The sequence below is a fragment of the Suncus etruscus genome, chromosome 16 (genome assembly GCF_024139225.1).
Source record: "Suncus etruscus isolate mSunEtr1 chromosome 16, mSunEtr1.pri.cur, whole genome shotgun sequence".
NCBI lineage: Eukaryota > Metazoa > Chordata > Mammalia > Eulipotyphla > Soricidae > Suncus > Suncus etruscus.
The window spans coordinates 60,923,761-60,946,202 of record NC_064863.1 but is presented as its reverse complement, the minus strand read 5'-3'; the positions used below and the strand labels follow the sequence as shown (position 1 = coordinate 60,946,202).

General features: G+C 33.6%; 1 protein-coding gene across 2 annotated transcripts in view; it reads right to left on the bottom strand.

Annotated features, from left to right (window-relative positions):
* The window catches only part of SLC4A4 (solute carrier family 4 member 4), a 468,271-nt gene that overhangs the window by 34,249 nt on the left and 411,580 nt on the right, over positions 1–22,442 (bottom strand). For both annotated transcript variants that reach the window (XM_049789908.1, XM_049789909.1), the window contains exons 17-18: positions 14,672–14,785; positions 12,289–12,450 (exon numbers count right to left, since the gene is read on the bottom strand). In XM_049789908.1, coding sequence (XP_049645865.1) covers positions 12,289–12,450; positions 14,672–14,785 — 276 coding nt within the window. The remainder of the gene's footprint in view (positions 1–12,288; positions 12,451–14,671; positions 14,786–22,442) is intronic.

The window sequence follows — 22,442 nt, the reverse complement described above, 5'->3', positions numbered from 1 at the left end:
CCTTATTATTCTGTGTGATATCTTAAAATTCAGTCAATAATATATAAATGTTATGCTATTATGTTATTGTTAAGGCTTCATGTCAACACAGATTTTGTAGCTAGATTTTGGGGGAGTTAAAAATTACATGTGGACTACATTTCAACTACATAGAGGTCTTTCTTCACTGAACAACTCAAATGTATTAATTGTCATTACTAAAATATGACGAAAGCCATCATTAGGTGCCTTCTCAACTTCATATTCCAGGATTCAGTATTTCGCTTTACATAAAGACAACACTCAGCCCTTTAGCCTAATCCTTTAGAAACAACTTTGAGATACAGTATGTAAACATTTCACCTTTATGATATATCAAAATCATTGTTTTCTAACCCATTAAACATTATCATCATGATAATGAATACCATCTTAATCAGAAGAGATTGATTTCCAACATACTCCAATAGTCATAATTACATTTATTGACTAGAAGAACAGACAATGTAATAAAAGGACTAGCTCTTACTAAAAAAATATTGTTAAATGTGTCGACAATGTTGTTTTATGGTTGTATTTCTCCGCTGTATTTATAAAGAAACCAAATGCTTAATGCCCCTATGGAGCCTGAGAGAGCAGAGCACTGCATTTTCACAGCATGTGAGCAGCAGTACCAAGAGCCAGAGTATGAGCAATCTGAAGCAACAAAGAAGTTGGTTTTAAAACATGAGAATGTGATTTACACTAAGAACTTATTACTGTTATCATTGAGATCCTGTTACAACTAGTGAGAACACTGCTCTGCTCTCACTGAAGTGCCAAGATTTCACCCCTGGCTCACTTACATGGTAACACTCATGTTCACTGAAAACTCAGCACAGGCAAGGATAAGCTAACATGAGGAAGAAAAGCATATATTTACTCTCCAGGTTTGTCTAAAAATGAAATTATCATTGTGAGGCACATAGGCTAATATATACTCATAAACCCAGCTCATTTCAGTATAATTTAAAAGGCTAAGAACTAAGAGTGCACTAAGGTAAGTGAATGGAGCAAAGGCTAGGATGGGCAAAAATAAACTAGATCAATAGTGGCTACTAAAGTGTGTATCAAGAAATACACATTCTTTATTCTTTTAACAAAGTTTAATGAATTATTGTCAGGAACAGTTTTAGCTGTTGGTGATATCTCTGAATAAAAAAGACTTTTCTTGCACTTTTCTTCCATTTTACTTAAACAGCAATGGGCAACTTAAGTAAATGAAACAAGATCTTAAATGGTAATAAGTACTATTAAAAATTATAAGAGGTTGTGTAGGTCAATAGTAACACAACTTCTTAAATTTGTGTTATATTCCAGGAAGTCTTATCAGTTCAGTAATTCTAATTAATCTACTGAGATAATGTAATTACATTCAATTTTGTAAGGTATACCACAACGATTTCCTATTTTTGTGTCAGTTTTTCAATAAAGTTTTGATTATGGACAAAAAATTATAAGAGCTTAAATGTGTATACCAAATACAATGGGGACCATTATGGTATTTAAAGAAGAGTAACATTTTTTGCTGTTCTAAGAGTAATGGGGGGGGTAATAAACGAAAATAAAGTGAGGTAGAACGTTGCTGCTATAAACTTTCCTATTGGCTATTATTAGAATCAGAGTGTAACAGAGAAGCTGGAAAGAAGTGGTTCGATTCTATTCATAACTAAAGTGAATCCAACATGAGTTTCTGCCTGTGAATGTACTATAATGAAATTACTGTAAGCTATTCATGGTCTATTTACATTTTCAACCTCATCATCCACCTCTCTCTTTTTAGATCTCACACCACAGTCACTTTAAATCACATATGATTCTTCACTGACAAATATGTCTTAATCCCTATCTCTTTGCCTATACAGCACCATCTGAATGAAATAGTATATCTGCATGGAATAGTATTTAACAGTGGCTCCATCAATATTTTCTAAGACTTTAATTGTTTACACATTTTATGGAAGTTTTTCCAGACTCAGCCTAACTCAGATAGTTGAGTTCAGTTAGCTAATATTTTCTCTTTTGTATTCTATTGTATCTTGTATTCATTTTTTTGTCTGTTACTTTACACCATCCTCTATTACAGCATTCAACGCACTGTTGAAATTGCATGTTTCTATCTGTCTTTGATATCAGACTATAAGTAACATGATGATCTGGACTGACTCTCTTTTTGTTTACAATACCTTAGTAGAATCATGATGCATATTCAATTCTCTGTTAATGATAATGAAAGATAAAAATAGCATGCATATATTCTCCTGAGTGGCCAATACAAACTTTACTTATCTATAAAAGAAGCTGAAATGTTACTTACTAATTGGTAAAATTGTAAATAATGGCAGGATAAAAAAGGGCACAATTGCTACTAAAATAACACATCATTTAAGCCCTACTTAAATTAAATTACTCAAGACAATATAAATGGTATCAGAATAGCAAGTAATAGATAGGAGCCCTAAAGATATACACAGTATTCAGATTAATGGTCAAAAGAAATAGCTGTTGCAGAAAAATCTCATATGCTACTCTAAGTCACTTCTATGCATCTTAGTCTGTTTAAACTACAACAAATTTGAGTTAAATCTTTTGCGTCCTGACACAAGGGGTAATAAAATGCAAAAGAGTATGGAAAGATGTTAGAAAGTAGAATATGAACTTACTATACAAAAGAACAAAAAAATAAGGTCTAAGATTTTTATCTTATAGCTCAATAATTAGGTGTATCTTTACATAACTTACATTAAAATATTTTTCTTTCTCAATATTTTACATACAAAATTATTGCATAAATATAATTAAGTTCTAAAATATAATTTATTTGGGGACCAGGAAAATAGTACAAGGATGTGACTCCATCCCAGATTTATGTGTAACTACCTACAAGACCCGCCCATTCCTGGGAGGTGTCTTGGGCGGTTATTATGTGTATCTTTACCTGCAAGACCCAGCCCATTCCTGGGAGTGGTCTTGGGAGGTTAGATAAGGCCTTTGACCCAAGGGATGGAGGTCTTGGCAAGAATGGAGAGGTAAGAGAAGGAGACATGGCTGAAAGAAGTTAAGACACAGGGCAAGCTAAGGATAGCATGTGTAAATAGTTAAGATTGGCCACACATGTAGTGGAGAGGAATGAATAAAGCTGAAGCCTGCTTGTGAGTGAGATTTCTACCTGCTGCTCTCATGAACCTACAGACCCGCTGGCTGAAGGGGGTTGCAGAGCCACGTGGCCTGGGATGGCAGAGAAAGGCCCATCCATGTGTCCACCACCATCAAAGCCCATACTAAGGGCTGTAACTCTACATCTGGTGCTCAAACTGTGATTTGAATCCTGGACCCAAGAAAACAGCGATGATGGTGAGATTTCTGCTCTTCTGTTTGATTTTGGCTCTTTTCAGATGGAGTCACCTCAAAGCATTTGGCCAGGTGAAGCCATGTTCAAAGATGGCCGCGACCCCTTCTGGGGACAAAAAATATCAATAAAACAGGGAAGGTGAAAATTTGTATCACTCCAATCCAAGGCCCAGAACTGAAACTTTGTTGCCGAAAATCCTTTTTCCAAAGATTTTGGCCTCCTCAGAGACTAATAAAAGGCTTTGGTTGGAAAAGTACCAGGAAGAAAAAGCTTCACTAAATGGACTGACTCCTGAGTATAATCTTCAGCCTGAATTTGGATTTCAACTTTGCAAATTTTTAACTGGACTTTTGGATCACTTTGAATTATGGACATCCAAATGTGCCCTGAAAAGAAGCTGCAGCCGATGTGCTGCAGCGTATGAGGCAGTGGTACCTGCTTCCACAGGACCACCTGAAGGGGAGAAAAGGCAGCTGTGATCAGCAACAAACGCAATCAGCCAAGAGCACCCGTCCTGTGGCAAAATAAGTAGCGAAAAGCTCCTAATTACCCCAGAAGTGACAACACTCAGTTCGGCCGGCTCAGCTCTGCACTGCTCCGGTAAAGCCGTGTGGAAACAGCGCATGGAAAAGACAAAAGCAGCGAGCCTAGGATTGGCCATCCAAAGCAGAAAGGTGAAATTGCACAAGAGGACCTGCCTGCAGGGAGCTGAGGCTCCATAGCAATGAAACCATGTGGTGAACGCAGCGTGGAAGAAGACCAGTGTCTGGACTTATGGTTTTTAGGTGAAGGATTAAGTGGGTAGCCACATATTTTACACATAGTTAGTGATAGGATAAGTTTTAGTTAGTTTGTGGTGTAAAAAATTTTTTAAAAAGGGGAGTAATAAAGCTTAGCCCAACTAAAAGATCTGATTTCTAACTGCCTGCATCTAACTTTGTCTTGATTAAGTCATTTTCTTTATGATTTAAATGTGCTTTATTGTTTTCTATAGTTAATGTTTCCATTGGTATAATGTTTTACTGTGTATTTTAATGTATTAAGCCTGTTTTTAAAATGTATGTTGTGCATTTTTTGTTGTAGTACTTGTGTTTAGGAAAGGTTAATAGGAACAAAAGTTCCCCAAGAAATAGTTTATATAGTATTGAAAGTATAGGAACATGAAAGTTCCAGGATAGTGCTTGGTAAAAAAGCATTAAGAGATTTTTAAGTTACAGGTATATGGTATATTTTGCAGAAATGTTATGTTTTTGAAAAGGCTGGTATGTTAATTTTCACTTTATTACATTGTTGCTTTGGAAATATTACCCACTTTGGCTAAAGGCGAAGTCAGGATTACAAAAGCTTCATTTATATTTCAGAGAAGGGGGAGATGTGACTCCACCCCAGATTTATCCATAACTACCTACAAGACCCGCCCATTCCTGGGAGGTGTGTTGGGCAGATATTACGTGTATCTTTACCTGCAAGACCCCACCCATTCCTGGGAGAGGTCTTGGGAAGGTTAGATAAGGCCTTTGACCCAAGGGATGGAGGTCTTTGCCAGGATGGAAGGTAAGAAGAGGAGACTTGGCTGAAAGAAGTTAAGACGCCGGGCAAGCTAAGGATGGTCTGTGTAAATGATTGAGATCGACCACACATGAGGTGGATAGGAATGAATAAAGCTGATACTCCCTGAAGCCTGTCTGAGTAAATCTGATTCCCACCGCGACCACCTGAAGATGATGACCTGCTGGTTAATGGGGGATGGAGCCACATGGCCGGGGCCTAAGGACAAAGGCCTCCATCTCCATCCAGCTTCATCATAAGGGCTTAATGCAACACAAGGATATATACAAGGTGCTTTTCTTGTGTGCTGCTAACGCAGTTCATACCCCAGTTTGATCCTTAGCACTGTAGATGATAATCTAAATATTATTAGGAGTAATCCCAAAGTGCAGGGCCAGATGTAAGCCCTGAGCACTGCCAAGTGTGGACCAGAAACTAAAAAGAGAATTAAATTAAATTTGTTTAAGAGCTAGAGAAATAGTACTGCAGTTAAGGCACTTGCACATAAACAAGCTAGGCTCAATCCCTGGTGTCCCATGTGGTTTCCTGCGTACCACACTCAAAAAAAATGTTATAAGGGAGTTAGAATGATAGAATAGAAAATAAGTAGCTTGGTCAATCCTGTCAGGTATAATTTATGAGTGTGGAGCCAGGAGTAATCACTGAGCATTGCCTAGTGTGGCCCAAAAAATGAAAAAAAAATTTTTTTTTGTTTAAATCAAGGTGAAGCAGTTGGAGATATAGCATGGAGGTAGGGCATTTGTCTTGCATGAAGAAGGATGGTGGTTCAAATCCTGGCATCCCATATGGTCTCCTGAGCCTTCCAGGAGAGATTTCTGAATGTAGATCCAGGAGTAACCCCTGAGCACTGCCAGGTATGACCCCAAAACCAAAAACCAGAAACAAAAGAAAACAAAACAAAACATAAATCAAGGTGCAAATAAAATTTAACTATTATGATCTTTTATAAATGTTTAGATTATAATCTTTCTCCCTTCAGTAATGTTTGCCATTTCCCTTATACTTATTTGCTGAGACATATAAAACAACCAGGCTATTTGTTTCTGTTTATTGTTTGTATAAAATACTCCACCTGAAAAAACATAGTGCCTTAAAACAATAATTTCTTATGCTTCTTTACAATGACAGAAATAACATAGATACTTCTTGCTTGAAATATTTCTTGAATCTACTGTCAGATGATGACTGGAGTGACTAAATGCCACTTTAAAGTTTGATGAGGGCAATTTCAAAGATGTCTCTTTACTGACATGTCATTTACATGAGTGAAGACAAACTTATCTAATAGAGGAAGAGCAGTTAGACAATGCAGATAATTATGTAGTTTGGAGAAACTTCTAATAATTTCTGTAAAGTAAAATCTGCCACATTTGTACTGAAGATTTTTAGTCTAAGTTTTGAGGATAGTTTCTTTGTATTTCCTGAGAAATATGTTTAGCATGTTGTTTTTTGTTCTCAATATTTCCTTTAAGTGCTCACTAATTCAAAAATTTTGATTTCATGGCTAGATCCAGATCTATATTTGGAGGTAGGAAAATAAAATAAGTCAAGACAACTAATTCATAATTCAATATTTAAATCTTGATGTTTTCTAGATCACAGAGCGATGCAAATTCTAACCATAAATCTAAATACCAGTTTATGATTAAGAATATCATTTAAGATTTTTCTTTTCCTTGATATCTGTGCACCTATTGGCTTGTCCAAATGAACTCAATAGTAGCATATACCCCTGATATTTTCCTCTGTACAAGTTTTAGAAAATAAGATTATAGCATATTCCATACATTGTATTTGGAAATGCTACTTTTATTTTGGTGGGTAAATTCTCTCCACCTCCATAGCTCCAGGAATATCTTCCTGTCTCTAGAATTCAGAGGTCAGTATCATTCAGACTTTCAATTCCCATTAACTAGCACATGTCCTATTATAAGCCCAGACCCCCTGGTTTTACTGATTTTGTAGATCTGCTCATTTCTGTTGACACTGTTTTATCTCAGTTTTATCTCTTATGCCTACATTTTGTCGAACATTTTTAGACATTCTATACCGAAATAAAAGTTGCTCTGATTTTGTATAGAAGACTGACAATAAATGTGAACTACATTTTATTCTAAAAGAAAAAAATAACAGATCCTTAGTTTTGATATCTAGTTGGCTAAATTCACTATGCATCTTTAGAAGTTACTGTTTATTTTGCTCATTGTTCCCTATTAATAAAATTTATAGTACCTAATTTGACACACTTAAAACTGACACAACATAAAACTTGTATTTATTTATTTATTTATTATTATTTTTTGCCATGCTCAGAGGTTACTCTCTTGGCTGTGAACAGAGAAATTACTTCTGGCACTACTTGAGGCACCATATGAAATTCTGGGGATCAAACCCAGGTCTGCTGTGTGGAAGGCAAATGCCTCACCCACTGTACTACTGCTCTAGCCCACAATACAGAATTTAAAATATTTAAATTCCTTGTAGAAAACATTAAAAATCAAGATCATTAGAATTTATTTTTTAAATATCAGCTAAGTGTATAAAATAGAGGTCTACATCACTTTTATAGATGTTTCTTTAACTTATTAATTTGAATGACAATAGTTATAAAATAAATGCCCATTTTGACATGAATCTAATAATATAAATAGACATATCAACATAAATCAAAGGCTTTTAACTTTGGGCATTGTTTTTCTTCATATTTGTTAGGAAAAGAGGCTGTGGTAAGTGAAAATTGGAGATCTGTCTAAAATTATCAAGAAATATGATTGATATAAAATTGATTCCACCAAAAGCCTGAAATACTGAAAAAGATAAAAGAATTATAAGACAAAAAGCAGTTTATTTAGGAATGGCATTTGCTTTGTCTCTATGTTAAGTGATTGATCTGGCTGGCTGACTGTTCTCTTTGAAATAAGTTATACCTTCCCACTCTGCTGAGTGGCTCTGTATAGGAACTCCAAGAGATTTGCCTTTTTTTAGCCATCATTTTGGTTACATACTAGAGTGGCAAACCAGGTTCAGCATGACTTCTCCAAGGTCACTGCCTTAGTATTGTAAGAGGTTGAAAGAGAGTGAGTTTCCTGATATTGCCAAGGATACTTATTACAAGAAAAATAGCCATAAAAGAGGTACAGATTTGTCACGGGAAGGAAAAACAGTTTAGGGCAGGTATCTAGAAATATTAGATGGTCATAGCAGTCATTTTTGTCTGATACTATGGTTAAAATCCTGAAAAGCAGAGTGAGTTTTTTTTTTTTGATAACTGTAAAATCCCTACCTTGTCCTTTTATTTTTTGTTTCAGTCCAGATATCATATTCTGATTCTATTATTTTATTATATGTCTAGACTCTTTATGGTTTATGCAGTCTCACGTGCTTTATTCAAAAGCACTTATTTTTTAAAATGATATTCTACACATTTATAAATCTATTTACCATGGGCTTTTAAACCTTATCCTTTTGAAGAATGTTAATTTACCTTAGTTTAAAACTTCAGAACAGGTTAAATTTAAAATATACTTTAACATATTGCTTGTGCTCTGCTCAAATAAACTTGGTTTATACACAAATCTGGCAGCTTATTCTGCTATTACAAATCTCATTTCTATTCATCAATAATTGCTATTCATCAAAATATTTTTAAAGATCCACTAAATATCCTCTAATATGTTTGCATAGCTTTATTTATTTTTTTGCATAGTTTTATTTATGATGTAAATGTCAATGTTTTTGTTTTTGCTCTTAGTGCCTTTGCATCACTTAAATGTTTTGGCACTATTACCTTATCTCCGATTCTAGGTCAAGTGTTCTTAAGGCAAAAACCATGTTTTGTTCTGCTTCCTAGTTCTGATGTGGTCCAACACCATGATTCTACATGATAGATTCAGTAAATATACAGTGACAAATCTTGACATCGTGAGCCATCTGGTTCTCAGAGTTGTTGCCCTGAGAGATAGGTGGTAACTGACAAGCATGACACTCACCCTTCTCAGAATAAGTATTCATTTTATTCAAAGTCCTATTTAGATGACATAACTACAGAAAATTTCGGTGAGATTATTCTGCACAACGTTAAACTGTTCATCCTTTTTACACCTAGAGATCTTTTTCAAACCTTTCTAAAGCTTATTTCAAGTAAATTACTATATGTATACAAGTCAGTTCATGTACATACACAAATCTGTTCTGACCCCTCTGTTATCTTTTTATACCATATATATTATATGGTCAAGTCAAACTTTTTCTTTATATTATTTTTATTTCTGTAGATTAATTCCTAAATGGCATTTTTGTCTATATTAATATAGCATATATAATATTAAAAGGAAGTACAATTTTACTTCCTATCCTTATACTTAAACTAATCTCCAGTTTCAAAAAATAGAACATTTACTGGGTTTATATTCAGAAGGTAAGACTTTTTTTTTTTACCTTAAGGAATACAGTTAAACTTTTGGAGCATTTGCTGAGATTTTGCTATCTGGAATACTTGCTAGATGTTAGAGATTTAAAAACTATGTTTTTACATTAGAATAAAATATAGGTCTGTAGCCTTGCAAATGGCTGTTCTTGGTCTGATCCCTAATACCACATGGTACTTTAGATCCACCAGGAGGGATCCCTGAATGCAGAGCCAGGAGTAAGTCCTGAGCACCATCTAATATGGCCCCAAATACAAACAAATTAAAAACTTATTTTAAAATACGGTCTCCGTTCTTAAAGAATGTCTTCCTTTCACCATCCATCCATCTCTATCAAAAGACTGAAACTGACTAATATTTTTGTGTGTGCCTGGTATCTGTACCAGTAATAGATTATTTTTCTTCATACCTTCTGTCAACTAATAATTTGCAAGCATTTTATGTCGTTTGTTGTTTCATTACACAAAATTGAGAACAGAATAGTTTCTGTGAACATTTATGAACTATTAGTTTTCTAAACAAAATATAACAAATGTAAAGGCTTCAAAATGATCTGGTAGTGTTTAGGTGGGCCTATGTAATTAAAATGATTTGAGATAAAATTTGAAAAATGAGTCAAAAACGAATCAAAATTAATATAAAACAAAGGCTGTCAACTTGAACATTGCTGTTATTTGGAATAATTCTTTGCTAGTGATTGCTAATCTGCTTAGTGCAGGCTTTTTAGCAGCTTCTCTGAACTCTACCCAGTAGATGAATGCAGTCATATTCTCACGAGTTGCGATAATCCAAAGTGTCTCTCGACATTGCCAAATATTTCCTAGAGAGCAAATCAGTTCAGGAAAGAAACAATATCATACAAGTTTTGGGACAGTTTTTGTTGTAACTTGATACCAACTGAGCATTTTGACTAGAAAGATATCATATAAGGTATTAAAGTGACTATTCTGTAAAGAGAGTAAATGGCCAGAAACAGGAGTCAGTGATAACAGCAAAACTGCGGTGGAGGGTTAGAAAGTGGTGTGAAGAAAACAGAACTTGAGAGGATGGATTTCACAGAATGTCTAATTGAAAAGTGGCATCAAAAGAACAAGTTCAAATCGACAGGTTTCCTTGAAGTCCTCAAGATGTTATTCATGTTGTCAACGTGAACATCTGGCCCGCATAAGCTGTTCATCTCTCACAGGCACCCCTGTGTCATCACTCACTTTAATGATATCAGAAGTGCATTTTATTAATTTTTTTTGGTTTTAGACCCATGCTGAGTGGTGTTAGTGAAGGTCCATGGTCGTACTCCTGATAGTCTTGGAAGATCATATGAGGAGCTAAAGATTAAACCTGCCATCAGCTACATGCCTTACCCACTATACTCTCTTCAACCCATCAATGTATTTTAGGTAAAAGATTATAAGATTCTGAAAAAGGCAGTGACAACAATAATAGGGAACACAAATAAAAAGAAATTCACATGTATTTTTTAAATACTGTATTTTTATATTTCTTACAGTATTATTTCTGTGAAAATATTTTATTTTTGTGGGGCACTCATCTGATGATGTTCAGGAATTAGTCATTGCAATACTCAGGGGACCACATGTGATGCTGAGGATCAAACTAAGATTAGTTGTATGAAAGGCAAGTACCCTACCTGCATCACACCCTCCAATACAGTGTCTATTTTCACACACCCTTTCTCCACATTGTCTCTCCCAACTTACTCTTCCCTTGCTCTTTGTATATCAATGATATAAATCCTTTCTCTTTGACTTATTTTTGTCCTATCCCACATTTGAGAGATCATCTATCCTTCTGGATGATTTCACTCAGCGTATTATCATCTGGTTCTACTCACTAAATGGCAAATTGCATGATTTTGCTTTTTCTTATAGGTGAATGGTATTCTACTGTGAATGTTTATATATAGGTATGTATGAATATGTATACACATACTCACATATGTATAAATATATGTATATAAATTCCATAGTTTCTTTTCCATAGTAAGCCAGTTTCTTATATTTCTTGAATTTTTCTTTCTGGTAACTCTGCTCTGCTGAACTTTATCCTGAGTAATTTCTTTTCAAGTCAAACTAAATTTTAATTTTTATTACTATCATTGTTCATATTCTTCTTCCCCTTGTGGTAGTTGCCAAACACACAAAATGGCCAAACACAAAGAACTGAAAAAACATTATATGAAGTGCAAATAAACATTATCTAAATTAAGGACATTTTAAGCATTTTTCAAGACAAATATCTCAAACTTAGGTTTGCTTTCTGAAGCTCAAACATATAAAATTTCATTAACTTATTTCAAACACAATCCTAAAAATGTACAAAATATCTATGGTCAATAAAATACTAGGACAAATACTTGATGACAAAAATAAAAATACTAGTCAACAGTTTAAAACCATAAACAATCTGAATGATTTTTACAGTTAAATTAGTCTATTTAATATTAATATTTATATATATAAATATGTTCAGTCTTTATTAATCAAATTCTTAATATTTGTCTTCATTAGAAAAAAATGATCACATTTAAATCACACATAATGCCAATTGTTGTAGATTCTTTCCATTGCTCTCTTTGACAGAAAAAAATATTTAAAACAACTTAAGATTTTTTTCTATATTTTTGGGTTTCTCATAGATCTCCATGGTTTATCTCCATGGTGCTTGGAAGACCATGAGATACAAGAGATAAAACCTGGGTGTCCTACATGCAAAGCATGTACTCAGCCTGTTGTGTTCTCTCACCAGCCACAACTTCTTCAGATTTAAATGTATGCTAATATAGGGTAATCTGACTGTCAAATCAAGAATAATGTTAGTGATAATTTTCTCAAACTTGAAACATTATTTTCAAGTATTCAAAGAAAGTAAAAGGGAATAGAAATAACTATTATGAATGCTTACCTTGAGTTTATGTTCTTTCCTGTTCACAATCACAGCTGTGATTTGCTGGTCCATAAAAATAAGAATGGTGACCAACAAAGCAGGGATAGCAGCTGCAAGGTAGACCCACCAGGGATTTCCTCCAAATGGTGGAACAAACCAGCCTCTGTTTGGACTTGTTGGCTTGAAAAAGAGAAAAAATTTACAGAATAATATCCAAATATAAAGTCAATGACCACACTTTAGTTTTTGGATAGCCAACATACTGATAAACAGTTATATGGATGGAACCAACTTGATTTTTCATCACAAGCTTTCTAAAAAAAAAAGACTATTGTTAAGTCATTATTTTAAATGAGAACTAAAAATATAGATTTATGAATAAGAAATACACGCTGTTTTGTGCCTTTAGGATGATTTATGACATAGACACAAGATGAAAGAAAATGATTTTCTTAATGGGCAGCCATAAAAGACTCCAAAGATAATATTTTGTAAAGAAGCAGGCAGGAGAGCCAGAGACATAGGACATGTAGTGTGCTTGACCAGCACACCACCATCCAAGATTTCATTCCTAGCACCACATATGGTCCTGTGTGCTCTGCCAGGGAGTGATTCCTCAGTGAAGGACCAGAATTAACTCTGACCACACTTAAGTGCTACTCTCCATGCCCCCCAAAAAAACCAAAACACACGCAAAACCCTACAAAATAGCCATGGATGCTATCCATGGATGTTAGCAATGATACTAAAATTGCTTTTTACTACTGATGGATTGAAATCATGTTATTATATACATAAGTAGGTATGTAGCAATAAATAGTTATATATGTTGCTATTGTAATTTAAATTTGTTGCTGTGTTTGTTATTGCTGTTTGGAGTTGGGGGGCTCCACAACAATCAGTCAGTTATAAGGCCTAATGGTCAATCCTAGGGCCCATGATGTATTGCTGCTAAGGAGCCCAGCACTTTTGAGCCCTTTCACAGCAACATGGGTCACAATTCCACAACTAGTGTTGCTATGGGACAGAAGAACCAATGTAGTGGTAGGAATTGAACCTAGTACATAAAAGACAAGTGCTCCAGTTCCATTCCTTCAAGATATCTCCCCACTCCTGTTGGTTTGTATTTTATACACAAAAGAAGACCCAGAATAACTTGTAAAATACTCAAAAATATCACATAAAATTAGGAATGTGACTCTTTTCTCAGTTTTCCTACTATCCTATTTTAGCATATCACACATTTCTAGTAAGAAAAAAATTTCCTATCCTTTCCAAAATTAAACAAGAAAACTTAACTAAAATAAAATCTATAAATGTATTTTTCCATATTTATTATCATTTTAAGGTATTTTAAGGTATTTCTGTTATCTGCCTCACTATGTTCATAACTAAACCAATGAATATTTTTGCAAAGCTATGAGCTTGTACAAAATAAAACTTGATCTTGCTTAGCAACACTTGACTCAACATATATATTCAAAAACTATTTCTGAATATTGAATAAAATAAACAATGCATAAATAAACGTAATAAAAATGAATGATTTAACATACAAGAACTTACCTTCGCTAATACAAAAGTTTTGCTATTACATAGAATTACCTTCTCTTATACATACATATTAAATTCAAGTTAGTGCAATATTTCTTAAAAAGTTTATTTCAGTAGTGGAGAACTGAGATGATTCAGAAAAAAGGTAAAAGACTTGGAATATAAAGGAAAAAATTGGGTAGAAATATTTATAAATGATTAAAACATAAATTTTATATGTTGGTATAGCACATACCAACATACCAATAAGTTCCTAAAACCTGTACCTGATTTTTAATAATTAAAATTATGGAGCAATGTCTATATATATATAAATAACAATAACTATAATACAGTGTATGGGGAGGATCAAATGTAAGGGTTATACTATATTCACTTTTGGTGATAACTGTCATAATATTAAAAGTTCAGATTTATATATTTATTTGTTCATTTGTTTGTTTTTGGGCAACATTCGGAGATACTCAGGAGTTACTCTGGATCTGTGCTCAGAGGTCACTTCTGGCTCAGGGGATCATATGGAACATCGCAGATCGAACCCAGGTCTGTCCTGGGTCAGTCGCATGCAGCTTTATACTTTTATTTGTATTTTAGATCCTGATCATGAAATAGAGATTAAAGTTCATAAGTAAAAATGAAAATGCCAAGATTACACATTGATTTAATACTTCTTTCCTGCTCTTGAATTAATTAAGATATCTATATATTTATTTGAATATATAGGTATTGTTCTATATACACAGGTATTCTCTATAAAATTATATAAAAGCAAATTAAATAGTATAAAGTAGAATGACAAAAAGAAAGTCATAAAATTTGAGGAACAACGAAAAGATAGTTTACCTACCTTAAACTCACTTGGCACAATTAATTTTGGAGTATCTACACCTATCAGGGCATCTAATACGCAAAATATGAGAATGGATAAGATAATGGCAAAGTCACTGATCAGTTTTCTTGCCTGAAAAATAAAAACAAATCATGAATCATGCAACCTTGGGTATATATATTTGCTTGTGTTTCAATCAAATACATATGCATTGCTAACAGTTTATAATAGCACCTTATCAACAAATTAAAAGTATCATACTGTGAAGAGGTTATTCTAAAAATAAGTTTTACATTACTTTTTTTAAACCAGGCCAGAAATAATCTAATCTCACAGAGAAGGTCAACAGAGAATATACCTCTAAAATAATGTGTAAATTTGCTTCTTGCATATGCCACAAAGAATACAGGAGTGAGATTAAATTTTCAAAGTATATTATGAAAGTTTAATTTAGTTATGTAATTTTATTTATTATTCAGGAGACAGTTATGCAAGTTTGAAGTAACACAAATCTTATAAGTTAACCAAAACAACTTGTTCTTGTACCTCAAGAGAACTTAAAAGTCAGAGAAGCATCAAGTGGTGAAAGATGGAAAAATGATGCCTTTGCTCTCTTCTTCAAAGAAAATATTTTTCTTTCTATATTAGCTCTTAAAATCATCTGAGGACATACTCAGTGAAGTAGATTTTCTAAATCAACACTTAAACTTTAAACCTAAAGGAGCAAATTCAGGGCCAGAGTGATAGCACAGTGGTAGGGTGTTTGCCTTGCTTGCGGACACAACCTGGGACAGACTTGGGTTCGATCCCCAGCATTTCATATGGTCCCCTGAAGCCTGCCAGGAGCGACTTCAGAGTGCAGAGCCAGGATTAATTTCTGAGTGTTTCCGGGTATGCCCCCTCCCTCCAAAAAAGAGCTAATACATAACAATTTCTGAATGAATAGGGAAATGATGGTCAGTGTCCCTAAGGTGTTTAGGATACAATGACTACGAGTACTTTTAGGACATAGTCGCCTGAGCCTTCCTGTGAGATATGTACAAATACTTGTGCATAATTTCATACTCAACAAGAACTTAATACCTAAGGCTTTTCTTGGTTCCACTGATACCACAATGATAAAAAAAACCAACATAATCTGAAGTTTATAATCAAATAATAGGATGAAAGCCTACTGCTAAACAAAATCAGAATCAATTCAGCTGTTATCTAGTTACCAGGTAAGCAGTTAGTTTTCCTATACTGCTATATAAAAGAAGAGAAATAAATGATAAACTATGCAATTATGTGGTTCCAGGACAGGAGTACCTTGAAAGAGCAATTAGAACTGATATTGTCGATTGAAGGCATTAAAGAACAAAATTTGGGCATGCAAAATTTTGGGCAGTGTTCAATTCTTGACTGTCATAGGTATCAGGACTCTTTATACCAAGTACCAACGAAATCAAAGATAGTTTTGACCCTGATAGCAGGACCAAAGATCCTGATAGCAGATCAAAGATCATTTTGACTGAGAAATTTTTGCACTTTGGAAGGTTAGATTTAGCTTGCTTTGAAAAATTGCTGAGGAGAATGAAGCCAGTAATGAGATCTTTAGGGACAAGCTAATACAGATCAGTTACACTAGTCCTAGCCCAAACTGATTACATGGCTTGATCATTATCAGGAGAAAATATACTGTGGTTATTCAGAGCATTTTCCTTTCTTAGATATAATCCCTATATATTTTATTATAAGAAATAAGCAAAATAAGCTATGAAGGTGCTAAACATAATTCCTTCAATAAAAATATCTAGCCTGTGTTAATTAACTAATTTTATTTCAAGTTGACTACAAAAACCAATGGACTAACTAAATAATGTACAGTCAGGAGATCTTGGAAAGGAATCTTCAGTTCCAAGAATGAATAGTCAAGTAAAAATACAGAACTGCCTGCCACGCAGTTAATTTTCTTTGGAAGAATCTGAAATCCCTGCATAAAAATGGGATTTTTCCCCCCAGGGGCTCAATTCTGCAGGAAACTCCCGTTAATTATGTTGTGCGCAAGTTAGTGTTGACACAGACAGTTTGGTAGTGTCTGACTAAAGATGGTCATGTGAAACAGTTTCCAAATATATTAAATGTTACAACTGTATCTCTGATTCAGTGGGTCATAAATTTTTGCAAAACTAGCGGTCAATGCAAAGGCAAAAATATTATTCTCTCTTACTTTTCATCCTTCAAATCCTTAGTCAACAAATCGAACTTGCTGACAACTTAGCTATACTAAAAGTTGTTTAAAGAATGTGGGTTCAGTTAGTAAAAAAGGTACTCTCCTCCTTTAAAAAAATCATAAACAGAATAGAGGAGGTAGGAAGTAAATCCAAGTTTGCCCTTTTTGGGTAGAAATCTGGTAGAAGATTCGAGGATAGCTTTGCTCAACTGAATCTCTACTAATAAGAAGTTAGGAGAGAAGGAATTCCCAGTCATTTGTAAACCAAAAACCCTATAAAACCCACAGTGCAAATAAGACATCAACATAGATGAGGCCACAAATGTTGCTCCTGAATAGGCCCCATGTAATTCTGAAGATGTAATGGAATTAAGGCACAGGACACTCGAAAGACAGCACCGTACCTCAAAATCTCTAAATTATTTGAGAAACTATCTGAAAAATGATATCTCAAAAATATTTAATTTAAACACAAAATCTATGTTTTGATTTATGTGTTATAGCAATTATATGGGATTATATGATCTAAGTAATTTACTATATACATTTTTGTCTCAGTTTAAAATATATGGGGCCGGAGAGATAGCAAAGTGGTAGGGCATTTGCCTTGCATGCGGCCGACCCAGAAGGGACAGCCCCTGAGATTCCTCAGCCTGCCGGGGGTGATTTCTGAGTGCAAAGCCAGGACCCCTGAGAACCACTGGGTGTGCCCCAAAAAACCAATCAATAATTAAATAAAATAAAAAATAAAATATACACCTCCAGGGCCAGAGTGTTAGCATAGTGGGTAAGGTGTTTGCCTGCATATGGCTGACCTGGGTTTCATCCCTGGCATCCCATATGCTCCTTCCATCAGCCTGCTAGGAGTAATTTGAGTACAGAATCAGGAGTAATCCCTGAGCACTGTCAAGTGTATACCAAAACAAAAAATAAATAAATAAAATATGTCTTCTTCACTAAACAGTTTCCTAGGTTACATTTTAATCAGCATTATTATTCAACATATTCTTGTTGAAAACCTATTTATTCGCTTATAACAACAAAGTTGTTGTTTGCAAATAACTTTAAAATTCTTTTGCTAATTTATTGACCGAGAACTCTGATAACCCATATTTTTTTGCAAGACAAATGACTGAAGGATACACAACTTTATTATAATTTATTCTGCTTATTTCAAGATGAATATATATTTGTGGTCAAGAATTAGAAAATAATGACAAAAAAGTCAAATTTCACTGCTTAGGAATAAATTGATTTTGTTTGGGGGTTAAATTTAGCAATACTCAGAGGTAACTCCTCAATCTGTGCTCAAGGATCACTTCTAGAGGAGCTCAGGAAACCAAATGGGGTGATGGGGATAGATCCCAGGTCCCCACTGTACAGGGCAAATATCCCAACTACTGTGCTATCTCACCAGCCTTGTTAGGAATAAATGTTAACATTTTCCTTATATATCCTTCTTGTTGAGTAATATATAGAGCTTTTCACATAATATGTAGTAGTTTTACGTTTTGTTGGATTTTTTCTAAGTATTAATAACTAGGGTAAATGTGAATCAATATTTTAAAGTCTGCTTAATCCTCAACTACTTATACTTCTTTTAACTTTTCACTATGATACTCAAAAGAAATCTTTGTAGATAGCTAAAATTTGCTAGAATAAATTAATGTCAGTGAAATTCTATCAACGTATGTATAAAAATCCAAGATTTTTATATAGTTGGTCAAGTTTCTTTCTAAGATATGCCAATTACTATTTTCAATATTCTCAAAAATATATGAATGACTAGATATCTTTAAGATTAAACCCCCAAACAAACAAAAATTAAGTCTAAACTCTTACATTGATTTCTCAGCACTGAAAATATAAAATTGTCATATAATGAATAGATTTACATAAACATATTACTTTTAATGCGACATTAATATTTATCCCCAAAATATCTTATATAGAGATATAGCTATATCTCTATATCTCTAAGCCAGGATAGCCCTTTAAACTCTAGAATAATATATCTTCCACTGCCACTTTGGTTTCCCTTTTTTTTTAATAACTTTTTTCTTTATTTAAACATCTTGATTACAAATATATTGTAATTAGGTTTCAGTCATGTAAAGAACACCCCCCCCTTCACCAGTGCAACACTCACACCACCAATGTCCCAAATCTCCCTTACTATTTTTTAAAATTTATTTAAAGGAAATATAACACATAGTTGACACAATTGAAGACAGGTCAAACTTAACATGTCATAAACTATGCAAATCTTCCCCCTGAAAGTAGTCCAGTCCAATCTACCTGTGGAGGTAAATCTTAATTCATACAGCTTACATTTCTCTAATACTAAAGCCAAACATTTTCTGCAATCAATACAAAGCCTCAATATTTTCCTAACAGCAGAACAATAAATGTCCAGAAAATCCCATCATCACTCCTTGTATAAGTTTTCCCTTTCCTTACATGATTTCCTACATTAACCTCTTTAGTATATGTGCTGCCGAAGCGAGCACAGATTTCCTACATTAACCTCTTATCTCATCTACCTGTTGTTATACTTGTCCCCATTCAGAACAGCCAATGTGTCACTTAAAGCAACCAAGCATGTTAAGATTTAAGGTCAATTAATGTAGTAAGCAGAATGATAACCTTAATAAAGTTGTCCATGGCCTAATTCCTATGACAATGTATAATATTGCATGCCTAGATAAAATTAAGATTCCAGATTGAATTAAATTTGTTCATTACCTAACTCCAAGGGCTGAGAAAGTAGTTTGGAATTATCTGTGTACATTTGATAAGATATTAAGGATCCCTCTTATAAATGGAAAGAGGGTACTGTGTAATTAGTGGCAAGAGTGGTACAGAAAGAGTCAAATAGCCACTAATAGCTTTGAGGATGGACAAACCATCTCAAATAAGTCAAGGAAATAGAAAATCTCTAGAAATATAAGAAGGCAAGATCCTTGAAGAGGAACACAGACAGCCCTGCCAATACCTTGATTTAGCCAGTGAGACTCCATTTTCAGACTTCAGACCTCCAGATCTCAAGATAGAAATATATGTTGTTTTAAGACATTCATATTTGTGGTAATCTTAAACAATGCTATGTAGCAACACATATAAAATATATAAATAAGTATTAATGGATATACAAATTTCAGAAAAGTTCAATCAAGTATGGCAAGATTAAACTGTAGGAGTAAAAAAGCTAAAAAGACAAATGCTAATAGACTTCCAGTTACATTTCTTAAAAATAATGAAAAAAGCTATTCTATTAATAATGCTATTTTACTTCAGTAAAAATCATAGCTTTGTATGGTCCATGTAAAAGTCTCACTTATATTTCCTCTTTCTTTCCCTGTAATATACAGTTTAGTTGCAGCAGGATTCACTCCAGAAGACTATTACTCAGATATCATTTTCCAAGATACCTAATCCAGATTAAACTTGATAGGTAAGGAAATTGATTTTGTCTGGGTCATTTTTGTATTCAGGTCTAAATATTCTAATTAAAGAGGATAAGTTGAGCTGCTATTTTAGCAGATTACTTGTATTTTACCATATGCTAAAACTGAACTTTACATTCAACTGGACAAACTGACACGAAGATCAAAATGACCCTAGAGATGTCAATGTCAAAACCTAAATATATAGTCTTTCAGATTTATATAGGATTTAATGTGTATATATATCAATTATATATATATATATATGATGTTTGAATCTAATTCTAAGGAGGTAAGAATTATTTTATTTCCACACTTCTCAAATTTCAAAAACATTTCAATAAAAGAAACATATGTAAATTTCCTTTTATCTTTTTGAATTGCATTTTATTTTCTTCAATACATATCAGTTTAAAAACTCCAACTGAAAACCCAACTATGACCATGTTTGTAACCATGGTGCTTAAATAAATATATTATTACAAATAAACCCTCCAAAATGGTTTTTGAAGCTTTCACATAGGCCATTATATAAAAGAGAATTCAAATTAGAAACATCTAATTTCTGATTACCTACCACCTAGTACTGGTAATAACTTAAGAAGACACAACATTTTCTTGAGAAAACCCTTTCCTGCAAATTCATATCTAACATTGTGAATTCAAATACTTTAAATCTAGTTCAAACAAACTAGATATCAGTAATGACCATCCAAATGCTAAATCTCTTTGTGCTTAAATTTCACAAAGTTTAAAGTTTAAACTTGTTTTATCCTAGCAATAAAAACAAATATATTTCAAGAGAAACAAAAATCTAAATCTCTCTCACACACAAAAATAAAGAAACTGACATTTAAATTTTTTATGATACACAAAATACCACAATATTCCCGTAGTCATTCAAGAACAAAAGCAGGGAAGAGTGTCTGAACTAAATCTCCCTTTTATATAAAATTGATTTTAAATTCTTTAAATTTTGTTTATAATTTTTAGCTATAAAAGTAAAGAGGAAAATGCTATGGTCACGTATGGACTTAATGACAAAATATCTCAATCTAATAAGCAGCAACCAACTTGAATATTTAAATTATTAAAGCAAAGAAGAAATTAAGTGGATGGCAAAAAGAAATTCAAATAACCATACACTATTCTATTGTTCTTGGACAAAACAACCTAATAAATCTATTCTAAGTGTACTTTTCATGAGAGATGATACTATATTAATTATTAAGAGAATCATAATCATAGAGACACCAACTGAGAGAAGAGAATTAATTTACACGGAGAAAAAATGAATTTGGTTGCCTTGAAGCCCCAGAGGACATTTGATTTTCACTTTGCAAGGACTGCAGCTGCTCCTAATTTAACTGGGGGAAAGGTTATGAGACTGCAGGGCAGTTACCAATGAAGAGAGCTGCTTTAAGGAGAAAATTACCACAGTAGGTACCCTACGGGTTTTCAATAAATATTAATTCAGAATGTCAATTCCTCTAATAGTCATAGTGCTTGGAAAATTCTAAAACACAGTGTAAAGAAGCATTTATACAAGAAGAAAAATGTCTATGCCATACATATAAATACCCATTGGCATTCATATAAAGGCACAAAATAATGAGAATTTTTGAACTTAATCTTAACAGTAGCTAATAATATACAACACTGTTATAAAAGAAAATTTGATTTAGACTCTATGAAGAAATTTATTTATTTTTCTATAATGTCTTTATTTAAGCACCATGATTACAAACACGATTGTAGTTGCAGTTCAGTAATAAAAAGAACAGCCCCCTTCACCAGTGCAACCTTCCACCACCAATGCTCCCATCTTCCTTCTCCCTCACCTGCCTGTATTCAAGACAGGCATTCTACTTCTCTCATTAACAGTCATGATAGTTAGCAGTGTAGTTATTTCTTTAACTGCATTCACCATTCTTTATGGTGAGCTTCATATCGTGAACCAGTCTTCCAGTCCTCATCTATTGTCTCTGGGCATTATTATACTAATGTCTTTTATTTTTCTTAAAACCCATAGATGAGTGAGACTATTGTGCAACTATCTCTCTCTCTTTCTCTGACTTATTTCACTCAGCATTATAGTTTTCATACCTATCCATGTATAGGAAAATTTCAT